The following is an 18,666-nucleotide window of genomic DNA, read 5'->3' as shown; positions in this document are numbered from 1 at the left end:
TGTTTTTTTTTTTTTTTTTTTTTTTTCCCTTATTTAATTTGTATTTAGTTTGAGTTCAATTTCTATTCCAATGATGAGAAAATTGATGGAAAATGAAAGGAACGTAAAATTTGTATAAGCATTGCATAAGAGGAAAAGAGAGGACCTTGAGGTTGCGGATTACAATGTCAAAGTTGAGTAGATGAAGAGCCTCAAACGATTAGTCGCAGATAAAACTTTTTGTACAGTTCACAGTTCTGAGAAAATAGAAAATGTTATAGAGAAGCGGACAGTAATGGTGACTAACTTTAGAGAGTTCAGGGAAGTTCCACGAAGTTTCCTCCTTTACTGTAGTGTTCTACTTTAGCCCACTTCCACTTCCAGGGAAAATTATCTCATGGAGCGAGGTAGTTTACAATTCCAGATATCAGGACTTCCAGAACTTTGGACCCATCAGTTCGCGATCTGCAGCAGAACCTTGGCTAGCAATTTTCTGAATACGTGAAGAAAATTCTTCGGCCTGAAGGCATTGAAGCTGGTCAGTGCACTTGCAGTATATTCCATATTCCATAGAGAATAATTATGAGTGCATGTTAAAAATGGATGTATCCAGCAAATCCAGATTTTTCTTACGCTCCCATCACTTTATGCTGGGTTCATAAAATGTTCAAGTGGAAAGTAATATTTAAAGCAGAACAGTCACTTCTAGCAAAGAATTGCACTACTATAAATGCACTGGGGAAAATTATGTTTCCTACAACATGAGCTAGATACACAACAACGAAAAAAGAAAATGTTGCAGCTTGCAGGGTCTTTTTGGAAGAAGGGGGGGTTATATGTGAAAAAATTAGTACGTACATCTTAACCTTTTCAAAAAAATTCCAAAATAGTAACATGTAAATAACTGAATCTTATATATAAATTAAAGAGCTAATCTGCATTTCATGAATGCCTTAACAAGTATTGAGATTTGTCAACAATTGATCTCCTTGTTTCTTAGCAAGATTTGATCTTAAGACTTACAAACCCCCATCCCACTTACAACTTGAGATAAAGCCCAAGGCATTGTAAACGATAGACAAATCTTCCAACATTACTAGCTCGTGGAAAAAGGTAATGGAAACCATAAGCACTGGCAGCAATAATAGGAAACAAGGATAAAGCAACTCTTTAGCAATCTTTTTTATAAGTGAAATTTTTTGTAGAAGTAGGAGCTAGTAGTAGTACAATTATGCTTCTTTTTTGTGATTATGCCCGTTTTCTATTTTTGTAATAATGAAAAATCTGCATCTAAATTCTAATGCCAGTTTAATAAAGAAAATCAACTATATCACTGCCTTATCTCTATTTTGGTGATCTTTTGTTAAAAGTTTTTAGTCCTAATGATTCAATTTGGAAGACTACTTTAAGTTCTTATTGAAATTAAATTTTTAGGTTGCTAATTTGGTTTATTTGGAAATAATTTACAAATAAGAGAGCTCATATATGGGCAGGACTGATGACTCAGCTTAATTCTTTAATTAGTATGTAGTACAAATTTGAAATTTTTTTGAAGTTCTATGAAGCATATAATATATAATTTTTGAAGTGCTATGAAGCAATGTGATCCAGTGACATTACCAAGTCTCTATGAGAAAGGCTTCAAAAAGAGGTCTTTCTGCACATGATGAGATATCGTTTTTCATATAAACACCAAATCATGTGGCCCTACCAACTTTCACGATCTACTCATTTCACATGCATATAGTATTCTTAAATCTTAAGTTCTCCAAAAGAAAATATGCATGTTATAAAAGCACCAAATAGAACTTCCAAGGGGAAAGGTAGGACGACAAAGCAGAACAGTAAACACTTTGTAAAGAAAAAGTTGGGCTCAACGCAAGGCCAACTTGGAATAATCTATATATTTTCTTCATTGTTTCTAGTAAGAGAAAGTTTAGAGATACCCAAATCTACAACATGATTAAGTATCCCTTTGTGATTGGTGAACTTAAAGTTTGCTTTAATTAAATTCATGTGATGGTCCCATGTGTAAGTCCTAAAATCCAATCACACAATGAAACCCAAGCAAGTTGTGAATGACCTAATCACTTCTCAATGCCTTCCACTTTGGATTTTCTTCATAGGCCCTCCCTCCCAAAACTCAGCCGTTGAAAAACACCTACCAAAAAACATTAAAGTATATTCAAATTGAACGTGTACCCAAAATAGGCATGGCAAGGTGTTTTAAAACATGTTTATTTTCAAGGATGTTTAGCTCACAAACTTGTTTTCCTATCTATTTATCAATATTTACACAAATACATGTATATTCTGTAAGCCTGCTTATGAACCATTTCCTAATCCTACTGTTCATTCACTTTTAGAAAACTAGAAGTCTAGGAGCCCTCTATGTACACATTTAACCATTAAAGTAAGTCCAGTTGTTCCAAGACTTAAGAAATTCCACTAAAATTAAGTGATCTATCCAAGACTTAAGGAAATGGAGAATGTGAATGAATGAGAAAGAACGAAAAAGAAAAATGGAAATGAGATGATGGGGCGAGAAGGGGATACCTGTTGTTATTGTGTTAATGCCTTAATGGGCTTTCACAAATTTACAAATCAATTAATTTTCAAATTTCAATTGGACAACCACCGCGCACTCTTGGTGCGATGGTCATTCCACAAGTATAAATGCTTGTTGGGTGTGGGGGGCAAGGTTCGGGGTTGAAGTCTCTAGAAGGGAGCTTCACACACATATGCACTTAGATTAGATTAGAGTAGAAATTCTATCTTGTAAAAAAAAAAAAAAAAATCTCAACTGGACAAGTTTTTTCTTTGTCACATACTGAATCATTTATAGTTTTTAGATTTTACCAAAATCTTATAGTAGAGCAGTTTTCGGTTTTATATTTTAGACTTTCCATATTATCATTTTCATGTCTTTAACTTCAACATGTTGCTGTTGTTAGTTAGTTACTCAAAACTTTATTATTATTTTATTTTTTTAATTGTACAATATTGCCCTTTCATTTTTTTAATATATATATATATATATATATTTTTTTTTAAAAGGATGATTATGGTATAGGTGATCACAAATTGGTCAAACTCAAGTTGCACCTAAACCCATCACTTAGCGTAAATATGTATGGGTATCAAAGGAAGTAGGAACTCATTCCCACAAAGATCAATGGGAATGTCGACCCAAGTATAAGAACTAGGTTTAGTTGGTCTCATTGATTTCAACAATTGCAACTTTGATGATGGCGTGAAATTGAAAATATTGGAAGATTGAGAGGGATCAAGAAAATCAATAAGGGTTAGCATCAATGAGAGTAACCAACCTTAAACCAAAAGTTTGAGAGTATGAAAGGTAAAGAAAATGGAAGAGGATAAGGGGAGAAAGAAATCCATGTAATAAATAACATTGCATCACATGGTTCTCTTTATTTTGTTTCCTTTTTAATAAAATAAGTGACAACTCCATATAAAACCCTCAATTTATTGGAAAAATATATTTAATCAAACCGTTATTTTGAGAGGCACCAACATGACCCCATTCGTTCACACTGGTTGGCCTTGATAGAAACAAATAGGTGGGGGACATAGTCTCTCACATCAAACAAAACTTAGAAGCGAAAAATTATGATTTTGAGAGAAAATGCTTATACATGAACCGATTCTTCATGCGATCACTCACAGTCTCTAGTGACACACTCTCTCTTCTGCCAAGCTAGGCAATTCAATTCCATCCCTAATTATCAATATTGAATTTTAGTTGTCAATTTTCAGAATCACAGTCTGTGGGGGCACATTCTCTCTTTTGCCAAGCTAGACAATTCAATTCCATCCTTAATTATAAATATTGAATTTTAGTTGTCCATCTTCAGCATGCATTGGAGCCCATAGAAATTAAGACTCAATTAAAACTTGGTTTGGTTGACTTAGTAAATAATAAATAAATTATATTTTACACATTATTATTATTATTATTTCCAATTTGGACCCATAACTTCGAAGGTTTTAAATTACAGCCTTACATGTTTTTAAAAATATAGACTTTGATTTGAAACTTTTGGAAGTTCGAGATTTAAGTTTATATGACTCTTGTGGGTTTTAGTTAACTTAATTGGTAAAGTTTTTGATAATTAAATAAGATATTTGGAGTTCAATCTTAGCCTACACAAAAAACTGCTTGGTTTAATTTATTGGTCTAACAATGAAGAGTTATCATCAAAAGCAGACATCATAGGTTGAAATTCTCTTTTAAAAAAAGGTTTATATGACCCCTAATTTATAAACTATTTGGTTTAAAATATAATTTATCTTCTTCTTATTTCTTTTTCCCGTCCCTCCTTTTATTTTGTCTTATCTATATCTATATATTATTAAAAGTTGAAGCGTTTAATGTTGTTGCACTCATGTTGCACTACGTCAGTGGCCATGTCATTCCAATTTTTATTATTATTTTTTTTATTTTGTCCTACAATTTGAAAATAGTTTTTACAAATTTCAAAATAATAGTAACTCTGCATAATAAATCTCAGCCCTATAATAAATCTATATAATAAATCTCAGCCCACTTCTTATCTATTTACTTCCACTATCAAGCCCAACCCAAGGCCATTTCAGCTTAAAGGAAAAAAAAAGAAAAAGAAATCGTGGAAGGTGGAACCCTAAAGGGGTTTGCGTGAGAAAACAAAGAGTTTGAAAAATTTAACGTGGAAGGGTTTTGTGTGAGAAAACAAAGAGTTTGAAAAATATAACGTCATACTGGCATGCTACTCAAAACAAAGATTCTGAAACCGTGAAGGCCAGGAAAATTTGATACCATTTGAAACCGTTGAAATCTCCTCACCTTCTTGCTCTACGGTTTCACAGTAACGGCAGCCTATCTGAGTTCCTTCCTTCCTGTCTTCCTCTCCTCACAGTGTATAAATATTGACAGAATGTGGCTACTTCGGTTTAGGTATCTCTAAATCTCAATTCTTTTTGTGCTCCATTCTTATTTCTTTTGCTTGATGGCTTTTGTTTCCCTTATTACATTTTGTTATATGGATTGGTAGTAATGGTTTGCTGCTTCGTTTTGAACACATAACTTAGTTTCTGAGATTATAAGGAAGATAAACACACATTCAAAATTGAATCTTTATTATTGGTTTGAGAGTTTAGGTCTTTGACAGAGATATAATTGATTAATTGAGAAACAAAGAGAGAGGGAGAGAAAGTGAGAGAAAAGCCCTAGAAAATTGAAACGGATGTGGACTCTTTTAGTCTTATCTATATCTCTGCACTGTTCTTGTAATTCACGGGTTTAATGGAGTGTGCTTTGGCAAATTAGAGACTTGTGGGTCAACTTTCATCCAAAACATTGTATCTTGCCACAAACTGTTCCATTTTACTTCCAAAATAAAATGTAAAAGTCAGTATTTTACAAAGCCATAGTACTTTTCCTAGGTTGTTTTATTTTTATACTTTCCTTCTTATCGTTTTTCTTTTCTGTGTCTTATTTTTATGCTTAAGGGAGGTTTTAATTTGTGAAATAAGCTATAGGTGGGATTAATACCCAATTAATTGTGGTGAAATTGTACTTCTGGCTTAGGCAACCATGCCCACTAATCGATTGGAATTAACTTGGAATGTATATGTTCAAAGCCATATTGTTTTGCAACTTATCTTTTGGAATCCAGGTAGGACATGCTTAGAAGAGGTGCAGACATTGTAATTGTTTGTTCAATTAGAAATAACAATGAATTGCTTTGCTGTGGTGTGGTGTGGATGATTGTTTTGATTCCTGTGGTTTTAAATTGGAGCTCTGTCTTTTGGTTCAATTCTAATAGATTTAAATTTTGTCACCAGTTGCTTTTTTTTTTTTTTTTTTAGCACATTCATTTCTTATTATGGTTTGTGTTTTTGTCTCTTCAAAGAAATAAAACTGAATTGCTTTGGTGGGAAATTCTATTGTTGTGAATCTATTCTGCATTACTTGGAAATAACATAACAGTTGATGAGATCCTATACTGTGTAATTTTAATCTCTAAGAATATGTGAAAGGAGTCCTAGGGTATTATTTTTATTTATTTATTTATTTTTTCATATAGTTGTCTACAAACCATTTTTAATGGTTGCTTTGAATGTCGTGTAAAGAAGAAAATACAGATCTTACTTACTTTATTTACTTATTGTGTTTTTGGTTTGTGAGAAATTAAAAGTTAAGTAAGCTGAAATAATGTGTGAACCCAATGACTTGAATATTTGTTACAAAAACTTTAAAATATAAAGAAGCAAAAGCAAAAAAAAAAAAAAAAAGGCATATAGAGCATGTAGGTGAGAATTTGGGGTAGTGCTAAAATGGGCAGTGGAAGCTTCTAACACAAAGTGAGTGTATATGTATTAAAAGCAAAAACAGAGATAGTAAGAAAAACAATACACCCCAAAACATAAAACATTGGATCTTTTTTAGTGTATGTGTATTTTCACATGAGTGTTTGTGTTCATTTTACAATTACAGTTGGCTTTGGTTCTAGATTTAAATTCAGAAATTAGGGCTTAGAAAATAGGATTCTGATATGTGACAATTTTTATTAAATATTTTTGTTAATAAATTTTTTTTTAAAAATTTGTCTCTTTTGGATTTAAATAATTCAGTTTCTTTGTAGAGATGAAGTGGAATCTTTCACAATGTAGAGATTCTAATTTCATCAATGCAAAGGTATTAATTTCTTTTTCTAATATTTCCTTCAATTATGGTTTGTTTCAGTTTCAAGTTGTTGGGGTTTTTAATATTGTCTTTCATTTGAATTTGTTTTAGTTTAGGCTAAGGTTTGGGTATGCAATTTTTTGAAATAAAAATTATTTCTGTTAATAAAGAATGTTCATAATTTATGTTTGTTTAAGGTCCTCAGATATTGTCAAGAACTATTTTTCTTTTTTGTTTCTCTAATACTACACAGTAAACTAAAATCTGCATTTTTCTTTATAGAAACAGTCCTATAGATAGTGAGATTGACATGTCCTTCCATTTGACTTTTGAATTTGATTGTGATTGTCAATTTTTCATATACTTACTGATATATTTATTATTTCTATGTCTTATTGTGGTACAAATCGAATACTTTAGTGGGGTTTTTCAAACTTGGGCTTCTTCCTCTAGAGGTTGAAGATTCTTCTATTTTTTTTCTTTGGTTTTGGGTTATTGGTTCTGAATTTGCATTACTTTGTTCAATTTCAAAGAAAGTAAAAAATAATTGTATTTTTTACCAATTTTTTAGCTGAACCTTTATTTTGAACTAAATTATTTATTTTCCTTCATTTTTAACTCAATTTTATTTAACTATCTCGTGCATCGTACGGGTTAGCGACTAGTTATTTGTAACAATAATGGTCACTCACTATAAAGATTACTATTTTAAGTAAATGATTAAATCCTGTGTTGGAGTTTGGACAAAGGAAAGGTATGGTCCTAATTCTTTTTTAATTTGAGACCAAAAGATTTTATAACTTTTCTTTTGGATAGAAATTTATAAATTACTTGTTGGTTTTAAGAACTTTCCTATACACCAGAGACGACTGTGGCTCGCCAATATGATGAGAAGGAAGTTCGACTGGTACCAAAAATAGATTCATAGTGTATATTTATTAACAACTTTGAGCCAATCCCAATCCCAATCCCAAATTCAATTGAATGGATTTTTGTTTTCTTTTTAGAATTAATTGAATGGAATTGATTAAGGCAAAGCATGCATTAACAGAAGAAAAACGTTGATTTGATGTGGCTGTGTACTTGTATAAATGTTAGTGATGTTGAATTTTAATGTTTGACATATTCTTATGGGACCAATATAAGAACATCTTCTTTTTTGAGGGGGACCAATATAAGAACTTTTTTTTTTTTTTTTTTGAGAAAGAATATAAGAACTTAATTCGCAAGTTTGCTGATAAAGTGCATTGATAAAGAGGGGAAAAAGATTTATTTAAATTTTTTTTTTTGAGAAAGAGATTTATTTAATATTAAAAAGGGAAAAAGCATAAGGAGAGAGTATATTGTAATTTTATATGTTTTAAATAATCTAACCAAAATTATGCATTTTTTAATATTAAGTTAATTTCATTGTATCACTAGCACTTCCACTCCCCAAGATATGATTATTAATACAAGTGCCATTATTAATAGTAAAAAAATGGACATGATCAGATCATGGGTGTCTTATCTCCATCACGTTCCTTCTTTGAGAAGGAAGCGGGTGGGCAGAGGCATAATAGAAATAATTTGTCATCCTTATTAAAGATGACTTTAACACTAAAGAGGCAAAGACAAGAAAAAATAGAGGGATGACGATGAAAGTGCTAAAAGAGAGAGGATGAGTGTTTTAGGAATATCTATAAAAATTAGATTATAAAATCATGTGTATAGAAATGACTAAATCGTATATAATATATTTCAAATAATATAATACAGTCAGGTGTGGGTTATTAAAACCTATTTCACCTTTATCATTTCTTCTGAAGGAGAAAACTTGTGTAATACATGTCAGTCCAAGTAAGGTGGGACACTTTTGTCATTCTTATTTGTATTAATAATTTTTTTTTTTTGAGAAAAAAAAATGTTAGTAATACTAATAGATATTATACTTAATAATAATTTTTTTATATGCTCAATTTCTAAAAAGCTCATTTAAAAAAAAAATATTATACTTTAAACGAATTTAGCCCAAAAAAAAAAAAAAATCAATTGCAAATCTAACTGTCTTTTGTATCTGTAAGATCCGATAGATATAAACATATTATATGATGATTGGTTTTTTTAGCATACGGCAGTTATTTTTTTAGTGAATGTGGAATTCGATTAGAATAAGAGACTCTCAATTTAAGCTAACTGTATTTCCTCAAAAAAAAAAAAAAAAAAAAGTTTAAGGTCATTTACAATCTCTTGTTTTAAGGAAAGACCTTTTGATTCCAACCACATCGCCTTTGTACATAAGTTTATTTATTTTCATGTTTAAGGGGATATGTGTTTTTATTTATTTGTGGTTGCATCTAAGAATTTATTTAGGTTGCCTACGTATCCTTGGCGGGGATCAAACCAATTAGTAGTTCTTAAATTGAGGTTTTAGATGTAAAATCCTCAAATACGATTTTGTCCACGTCAAATGATGGATATTTAAGTCAAATACCTAGTATTTAATTAAGCACTGACTTAATTTTGTTTTTGGGTGAGATAATTTATTTTAATCTCAAGGATAAGTCAAGAACCCATGTTTTTATGGAAATTGAACCAAGGATTCTCTTTTTGAGAAATTGAATATCGAAACAAAATTTCCCTTCTTTCTTTTGCTTCTTTGTAGGAATTTTAACTAGTAATGATATTTTGATTGAAGTTCCCAAATTTAATTAAGGGAAAGAAAACTCCTTTGAAGCAATTTTATTTGAGAAGTGCTATGTCTACAACATTTTTACAACAAATCATAAATGATTAGTTATTATTGGTTCAAATTTGAACTTACAACTGAGATTACTTTTTTGTCCTAATAATAACAACCAGTAAGAACTTGTCACTTATGATTTGATGTGAAAATGTTATGAAAATATTTTTGGACATATCATTTCTCATTTTATATATTTTTATGAACATGTTTTATAAATTGAAAAACTTTATTAAATTTTACTTCTTTTTTTTTTTTTTTTGAAAAGGAAATTTTACTATTATTGTGACAAACTGGAAAGTTGTCACAATTATTGTCACGATTATAAAGTTTGCTAGGAGTCGTTCTTTCTCACACAGGGTGAGACCTTAATTTTTTTCTTTCCTCCTACTCAACTGTCGAATCCTAGGAGAAATCTGGGTCGACCTTAAGTGTAGGTACCCTATCCTTTTCAGATTATTGTTTTGTCAGCATGGACTCGGTTAGTTTGACAGCGGAGGAAGATGAGGTGATCATGGTTCGGTCGAAGCACCGTGAAGAGTGGTCCCTCAGTTTGCTAGGAAGGTTTCACAAGACCGAATCCATCAACTTTAGAGCTGCGGAAAACCATCTACACTCTGCATGGAAGATGGAGGGGAACGATCTAACAATTACAGATGCTGGGGACGGACTGTTTCGGTTTAAATTCTCGATGGAATGCCAATTGAAGTGGGTTATTAACAATGGTCCTTGGAGTTTCGATAATCATATCCTATTACTGCGAAGGTGGGAGAAAGGAATGACGGCCTTTTCGGTTAACTTCCAAACTGTTCCGATGTGGGTGCAAGTGTGGGAACTACCCTTAGATCTGATAAACCAGGAAGCAGGGTCAGAGTTGACGTGCCCTTTGACAAGCCGATACGCCGGGGAGCCCAAGTAGGGAATCAGGAAGGTGATACGGTTAGGGTGGTTTTCAAGTAGGGAATCTGTGCTTCCATTGTGGCCTCCTTGGTCATGAGGCAAAAGCATGCAAGACCACGAAACTGAAGGTGGGGGAGCAGAGTCCTTATGGCGAATGGATGCGAGCGACGGAGGATGTGACACAATCTCTGGGGGTGCTTTCACAGACCAGCAACTCTCTGGTGGCACAATCTCTCCGAGATGGAGACCCCAACGCCAACAACGAAGAGAGGGAAGAAGCGCTCTTCTTCTTAGAGAGCCACAACTTCCACCTCGACTCCGCCGTCTCCACTTTTTTCGACATCGACGGTGCAATAATTGAGGAAGGAATTCGTGCCGTCAAGTAAGTAGAAGTAGTAGTACAAATATACTTCTTTTTTGTGATTATGCATGTTTTCTATTTTTGTAATATTGAAAAATCTGCATCTAAATTCTATTGCTCCTATCATTCAAGGACAATAATTGAGGAACGATTTCCGGAGATTATGGAGGTTGTTGAATACCTGGAACTTAATGCAACTCCTGCCCTCCAAAAGTGAGTAGAAGTAGTAGTACAATTATGCTTCTTTTTTTGTGATTATGCATGTTTTCTATTTTAACATTGAAAAATCTGCATCTAAATTCTAATGCCAGTTTAATAAAAAAAAAAAATCAACTATATCACTGCCTTATCTTTATTTTGGTGATGCTTTTGTTAAAAGATTTTAGTCCTAATGATTCAATTTGGAAGACTACTTTAAGTTCTTATTGAAATTAAATTTTTAGGTTGCTAATTTGGCTTATTTGGAAATAGTTTGCAAAATTTCTATCTTTGCCGTCAAAAAAAAAAAAAAAAAAAAATAGTTTGCAAAATAAGAGAGCTCATAAATGGGCAGGACTGATGACTCCGCTTAATTCTTTAATTAGTATGTAATACAAACTGGAAAAATATTTGAAGTGCTATGAAGCATATAATATATAATTTTTACCTAATAATACACTTTCATTTTGGATCATTCTGCAGCTTTTAGCTGCTGTCCAGGTCTGCTACATTGTGAAATTAGGTTATCTGTGCTCAAGATCCCACATACCAAATTAGGATATCTCCATTCTTAAGCAGTATCATGTAACTTTATTAAGACTGATTTGGGCAACTTTCCTATTAGAAGTTAAAACCATGGTTTATTGTTCAAGATAGAACTTCAGAAAGAAGCATTCTTAAAAATTGAGTTTTCTGCTGGAAAAATTTGTGTCCATGATGTCACTTTGAATGATTCCAGTAGTTGATAAGGTCATTTATGTTCTAGCACCAACTTCTATTTCCCAAGTTTAACTTATCTTGGATAAGTTTTAAAACAATACCATGGTCATTGTAAGGTAATTGGCTTTTATTACTTGTATAAATCCTTTACACTGTCTCAATATACATTCCGTAAAAAATAGACTACCCTTAGCTTGGACTACAATTTTTCTGATCAGATTGCATTCATAAACAGTTATAGGCGTGGGAAATCCTTCTCTGCATCAGAGTTGATCAAATGGCTTAAGCAGAAATTGGATTGTTTTGATCCAAAACTATTGCCATCTCAGGGATACAGAAGGCTTTGTGATGCATTTCGATTGCTGCTAACAGTTCTCAAGGTCCAATTCTCCCTTTTGATAATCTTAGAATTTGAAAATTGTTTAAAAAAAAGCATTTCTGACATGATTGGCTCAAAGATGAGTCCTTCAGAAGTGATTGTACTTTACTAAAGTTCCAAACGCCTTGCAACTATTCATCCCCCTCCTCTTCTTTGCCGACGTTTTGTTTGGATCTATGTTTTTTTTTTTTATCTTTAGACTCTTACTTGTTTCAACTGTAAGGACAATATCATTTCGCCTATGCAAATTTCTTTTCCAATTCAAAAAACCATATATAAATCAAATAATGGGTTTCAAATACTTAAAATTGGAATGTTTTGTTTTTTTTTTCTCTGGACAGACAGCAGGAATCTTTTCCTGCTAATGTATGTCTCTTTAAGGAATCTAACTTGAATGCAGACTCTAGTGGCTTCTCTAGCATCTGGTAAAGCTGATTTGGATGCGATTTTGAGGAACAAGTTTGTTCAAGAGTTTCAAAGGATACCCTATGCAGGTTTTCACTATTCTCATCACATATTTGGTTTGTGTTAATAGATGCACAGGAAATAAATTCTTTTCTTTTATTTATTTGGCCAAGCGACTCTTTCAATTGGAAAATACTGTCTGTCTTATGGCTAGATGCAACTCTGTTGGTATTGGAGGGGGTAATCACGCCACAACAGTGGTGGCATTCCCTCATATAAAATTTCCTACCTTGTCTCCTAGAGAAGTAGAGTGGTGATAACTTCCAATGCAATTAGTTTCTCTAGTGAATGGATATGACCCTACAGAGGGTTGTGTTTGTTCCTAAAGTTACAACTCTCCGATTGGGTAAAAGGGTGTATAAAAAGGCCCCAAGTATTCAGGCCATTTGATCCCTATCTCCTCTCATTTCTAGAGAAACTCTGCATGTGATTTTCACTCTCATGGGAGTTTCATTTCTCTAGAACCAACCATCTCAACAGTTAAATGGCCTTTGGATATTGTGTTGGTGGTGGTGTTATCATATATGTTAATAAAATACAACTTTGGACTAGACTTGTAGCATGAAAACATCCAACAGGTGAATGGAATAGAACTATGGGAAGAAACATGGTTGTGGTTATTTGACACCACAAAAGAGACAAAACAGTTGTGCCCTTGCTGCTATAAAATTTAAGAGTGTGAAAATTATTGTTCAAGGCTTGGTCAATGTATGAATTTAAGAAGAAGCCCTTATGAAAGGCCTCAACAAAACTCGAAGCATTGGATCTTAGGATTTTACTTGTGTGTGTGTGTGTTGTTCAAGACTTTGGCAGTGGTTTTTAGAAGTGCTTTTTAGAGCAATCAGTGGTTTTTTATTTTTTATTTATTTTTTAATGCGGGTTTGGATAAAATAGAAATCTTTCTTGCTATTATGATTTTGGATTTGTGGAAGTTGAGCTTAACATCTTAAGAGTCTTTTTTAGAGGGCTTGATAACATGTTGGAACAACACCTTAACTCAAAAGCTTAACCCCAGAGGGTTTAGTCCCACAAAATTTTATTACCACTTGTTACTCTAGTCAGTATTATCCTACGTGAGACTTGATCACTTAACCAATAACATGAATATTCCTATAATTTCTTTCTCATTTCTATAACTAACTTATTCTCATTTTATCCATGTAGTTAATTATGTAAGGATACTAATTTCTAATGAATAACCAGGCTTGGCTATACGTATATTGATGTGGATTTGGGATGGCGCAAAAGCAAAATTTGAGCTCGCTGCGAAATTTCTGTCTCTAATGAAGGGGCTATTTCAGCAGATGGAGGAAAAAATTAGATCATTATTCCCTCTCTCTTTTGTGATGACCTGATTGAGGCTGTGGCTCAAGCCCTACCTGCTCGAATCACCATAGCATAAGCAGAAGAATGCAAGAATAAACCTCATTATTTGATCAACAGTGGGGCACCATTAGTTGATGAGTACCTATTAAATTTCAGCATTTTCCCCCCTGTATTCTATATGTTGCAAAACGGTTATGTTTCCAAATATTTGAACTCCTACATTTGTTTCATAAATAAAATCCTGAAGGTCTTGAAGGAAAACTCACATACTTCCAGTCTCCTATAATGGATATTATCGACCACGTTTGCCAAGTTAACTTCATCCATAACATTATCTGTTAGCAAATCAGCTTCAGCCTGCAGTATCCAACACCAATTGCACAAGGCTACTTATATGCATCTCAGCTTGTGAATCCTGCATCTGAAAGACGCAGAGGACCAAGTGCTGGGTTTGCTTTTTCTAAATTCATCTATGTTTTTCCACTCACATGAATGAGTTGCTTTCCTATTCTCAGGTCCAAGCAATAATATATTGTCATTACCTCTCTATATAAAAAACTAATTATCTTGACATTACCAAGTCTCCATGAGAAGGCTTCAAAAAAAGGTCTTTCTGCACATGATGAGGTATTGTTTTTCATATAAACACCAAATCATGTGGCCCTACCAACTTTCACGATCTACTCATTTCACATGCATCTAGTATTCTTAAATCTTAAGTGCACCAAAAGAAAAATATGCATGTTATAAAAGCACCAAATAGAACGTTCAAGGAGTAAGGTAGGATGACAAAACAGAACAGTAAACACTTTGTAAAGAAAAAGTTGGGCTCAACGCAATGCCAACTCGGAAATATCTTTATTTTTCTTCATTGTTTATAGTAAGAGAAAGTCTAGAGATACCGAAATCTACAACGTGATTAAGTATCACCTTGTGATTGGTGAACTTAAAGTTTGCTTTAATTAAATTCATGTGATGGTCCCATATGTAAGTCCTAAAACCCAATCACACAATAACACCCAAGCAAGTTGTGAATGACCTTATCACTTCACAATGCCTTCGGCTTCAGATTTTCTTCATAGGTCCTCCGTACCCAAACTCAGCTGTTGAAAAACACCTACCAAAAAACATTAAGTATATTCAAATTGAACATGTACCCAAAATAGGCATGGCAAGGTGTTTTAAAACATGTTTATTTTCAAGGATGTTTAGCTCACAAACTTGTTTTCCAATCGATTTATCAATATTTACACAAATACATTTATATTCTCTAAGCTTGCTTATGAACCATTTCTTATCCTACTGTTTATTCACTTTTAGAAAACTAGGAGCTCTCTATGTACACATTTAACCATTAAAGCAAGTCCAATTGTGTAGCTCAATAGACCTAAAATCTATTGAGCTTGAGCGTTTCAAACATATTAATATAATGTAAGTTAAAGAAAAAAAACAACCCTAATGAGCCCATGGCACCCAGCTACTTAAGGACGGATGCAAGCATAATCACATCTTTCACTGCTAGAGATTCTCAAAATGTTATTAAAGAGAATATCTATTCCTACAAAGGAAAAATATCAATAGACATTACAAATGCATTTAATGCCTAAAAAACAATGGTGCAATGAAATCTTTTCCTCTGCATTCATGTACTAATCTTGACTCAGTACAAGCTGATTCCGAAAATATTTTTTTTTTTTTTTTTTTGAGGTAGTTTACAATTCCAGATATGAGGATTTCCAGAACTTTGGATCCATCAGTTCGCAACCTGCAGCAGAACCTTGGCTGGCAACTTTCTGAATACGTGAAGAAAATTCTTCAGCCTGAAGGCATTGAATATGGTCAGTGCACTTGCAATATATTCCATAGAGAATAATTATAAATGCATGTGAAAAATGGATGTATCCAGCAATTCCTGATTTTTCTTACTTTCCCATCACTTTATGCTGGGGTTTATAAAATGTTCATGTGAAAAGTAATATTTAAAGCAGAACAGTCACTCCTAGCACAAAGAATTGCATGAGTACTACCATAAATGCACTGGGGAATATTATGTTTCCTACAACATGAGCTAGATACACAACAAAGAAAAAACAATGTTACAGCTTGCAGGGTCTTTTTGGAAGAAGGGGTTATATGTGAAAAAATTAGTACGTACATCTTAACCTTTTCAAAAAAAATTCCAAAATAGTACATGTAAATAATTGAATTTTATATATAAAAGAGCTAATCTACATTGCATGAAAGCCTTAACAAGTATTGAGATTTGTCAACAATTGATCTCCTTGTTTCTTAGCAAGATTTGATCTTAAGACCTACCAACCACCATCCCACTTACAACTTGAGCTAAAGCCCAAGGCTTTGTAAACGATAGACATTACTAGCTCGTGGAACAAGGTAATGGAAACCATAAACACTTGCAGCAATAATAGGAAACAAGGGTAAAGCAACTCATTAGCAATCTTTTTTATAAGTGCAATCTTTTTTTCATTTCTACACAATAATTACTAATCAAGATTAACAAGTGCAGCTATTGCCATAGATTAATACAACATAGGATACTAACCTTCTCATCAATCCACATTAAAGAACTTGGTTGATTGTTTAAAATCCGGACAACTACATCTAAAGGTGTCATCCCATCAACTGCCTCAAGTTCTCCTCCCTAAATGAAATGGTATGGTAGGTATCAATCATTGAACTGAAAAAAAAATACTTGTTAAGGAGTGAAAACATTGAACTCAAAAGTATTTACCTGGTTGGCATTTGGGGTCTGAATAATTGATTTGATCTGTTCTGTCATCTGCTCTAATTCCTTCTCTATAAATTCAGACTGTTCATACCTGTATTCCACACCCAAAAAAACATAAAATGACATTGATATATTAGAATGGGGACGGACAGAGAGATAGCAATATATACACAACCAGAATCCAGAAATTTTTTACTGAAAAATATGCTTCTGCAGACATATAACCACAAACCATCAACCTGAATCCAACCTAATTATAAACAATCAACAAACTTAGTACTTACATTGCATCCATTAATTTTCATGAGTAACCAAAAACGGTGGCTATGGTAAAGCAGACGAGTAACCAACATCCCAAGTTTTCCGGAAATAGTGCACCATATGATTTGCATGTCCTACAAAATCCGGAGTTCCCTTCAATTCAAAAAAATTCAACCGTTCCCGTAGATTTTGAGGCTCAGGTAAGGGATATTGATAAGGCCCTAGAATGGAAAGTATCGAAGAATGTTCAACTGTGGAGGGGATTTCTGATTCCCTATCTCCACGTTCAAATGCTTTTGAATCCATGTTTGATGGGGCTGAAATCACTCCACAATATGGGCCAACTCTGGATGGGCCTCTAACTGAGGAGAATCTGGCCTCTTCTGCTTTTGTTTTAGGCCCGGGTGATGAAATAAGTCAGGTCTCAAACTCAACAGAGGGCATTGTACGAAAAAACCCCGCAAATCTTCCAAAGGTAAAAATGTTAGTAAGGGCTCTAAGGGGACTTGGAAAAGACTTAAAAAAAAAAAAATAAATAAATAAAAAAAACAGTTTCTAAGGAAGTGGTGATGGGAGATCATCATGAAGATCCTAAAAGGAAATTGGGTTAATTTGAGAACTCTAAGGTGGTAGTAATAGTGCTTGAGAAGAAGTTGAAGTTAGATGATGCAGTGTCCTTGGGGAAGGTTTTCGAGGATCAATTTGGATCAATGGAGGTTGTTAAGCAACCCCATCAAGAACAATGAATACATTAAGTTAGAATTGTCGGGGACTTGGAAACCCCCGCATAGTCAACGCACTAAAGAAGATAGTGCAAGCTTATGCTCCCAGTTTGGTTTTTCTTATGGAAACCAAACTTCCTTTGAAGGCCATGAAACGGATGTTCAATATCAAAAACTCTTTAGGATTGACTCAAGACATGATAGTTCCAAGTGAGGGGAAGAGTGGTGGTCTTGTTCTGCTTTGTAAACCCAATGTCAAAGTGGATGTACAAACTTTTTCTCGCCGGCATATCGATGCCATCATTTATTTTGGAGGTTCTGCTAGGAAGTGGTGTTTGAAAGGATTCCATGGAAATCCTAATACCCATGGGAGGCCAGAGTCATGGGCACATCTATCCCAACTTGCTACAACAAGTAATCTCCATTGGTTGCGTGTGGGAGACTTCAATGAGGTCCTCCGTGTTACAAAGAAGCAAGGTGGGTTGGATAGGGCTTCTAGGCAGATCGATAACTTCCAATGCTGTATCAATTCTTGCGGATTGAAGAACATTGGTTACATGGTCTCTTGGTTTACATGGAGTATGTATTGAAATGACTAGGGTTGGATAAGGGAAAGAATTGATCGTGGTTTTGCAACAATAGAGTGGCTAAATCTATTCCCTAGTGCTAGACTTTATCATTTTACTTCCTCAACTTCTGATCATTGTTGTTTGATGTTAAGAATAAATCAGAGGGTTAAACGTAGGAGATCTAAAAAGCTACTTAGATTTGAGTCCATATGGCTTAAAGATGAAAAATGTGGGGATATTGTGAAGGAAACTTGGGCTGAAGGCGAGCTTATGGGCGTGGGGAATAATTTTACACTTTGTATGGACATATGTAGAGAAGCTCTATCCAGATGGAATATGCAAGAGTTCGGCCATATAGGAAAAAAAACTAGCAAAGGCACAAGAATTACTTCAGGCTTTAGAGGCAAGATCAATGGGGATGTCTAACACTCTAGAAATTGGTTAAAAGAGAGTGACAAAAATACAAGATTTTTTCATGATAAGGCCTCAAATCGTAAGCAACGTGACACTATTCTGGGTGTCATGGACGAGACTAATACATGGCATGAGAATGAGGACAAGATAGCAAAAATCATCACAGGTTACTATCAAAAACTCTTTGCCACATCTCAACCTGTTATCAGTCTGGAG

The 18,666-nt window shown here is 33.7% G+C and overlaps 2 protein-coding genes across 5 annotated transcripts in view; one reads left to right on the top strand and one right to left on the bottom strand.

Annotated features, from left to right (window-relative positions):
• LOC115986612 overlaps positions 1-14,052 on the top strand; it is a 92,759-nt gene extending 78,707 nt beyond the window's left edge. Inside the window, exons 2-5 of the mRNA XM_031109813.1 lie at positions 10,780-10,860; positions 11,801-11,945; positions 12,345-12,438; positions 13,613-14,052. Coding sequence (XP_030965673.1) covers positions 10,780-10,860; positions 11,801-11,945; positions 12,345-12,438; positions 13,613-13,764 — 472 coding nt within the window. The 3' untranslated portion in view covers positions 13,765-14,052. The remainder of the gene's footprint in view (positions 1-10,779; positions 10,861-11,800; positions 11,946-12,344; positions 12,439-13,612) is intronic.
• LOC115986617 (nuclear pore complex protein NUP62-like) lies at positions 389-17,014 on the bottom strand. 4 transcript variants are annotated; one of them, XM_031109823.1, is made up of 4 exons: positions 16,488-16,728; positions 16,299-16,397; positions 15,501-15,555; positions 14,589-14,852 (listed from the first exon to the last, which is right to left on the bottom strand). In XM_031109823.1, the coding sequence occupies exons 1-4, from the start codon at positions 16,608-16,610 to the stop codon at positions 14,812-14,814; spliced, it is 318 nt and encodes a 105-aa protein (XP_030965683.1). In that variant the 5' UTR covers positions 16,611-16,728; the 3' UTR covers positions 14,589-14,811. The 4 variants fall into 4 exon arrangements, with proteins under 4 accessions (XP_030965684.1, XP_030965683.1, XP_030965685.1 ...); XM_031109825.1 differs by lacking the exon at positions 14,589-14,852 and adding an exon at positions 16,769-17,014 and having other exon boundaries at positions 15,421-15,555; positions 16,488-16,575; XM_031109824.1 differs by lacking the exons at positions 14,589-14,852; positions 15,501-15,555 and adding an exon at positions 389-499.
• Positions 17,015-18,666: the final 1,652 nt, after the last annotated feature.

This window comes from Quercus lobata, chromosome 4, assembly GCF_001633185.2.
Source record: "Quercus lobata isolate SW786 chromosome 4, ValleyOak3.0 Primary Assembly, whole genome shotgun sequence".
In the NCBI taxonomy this organism is placed as follows: domain Eukaryota; kingdom Viridiplantae; phylum Streptophyta; class Magnoliopsida; order Fagales; family Fagaceae; genus Quercus; species Quercus lobata.
This window is presented reverse-complemented; position numbering and strand designations above follow the sequence as displayed.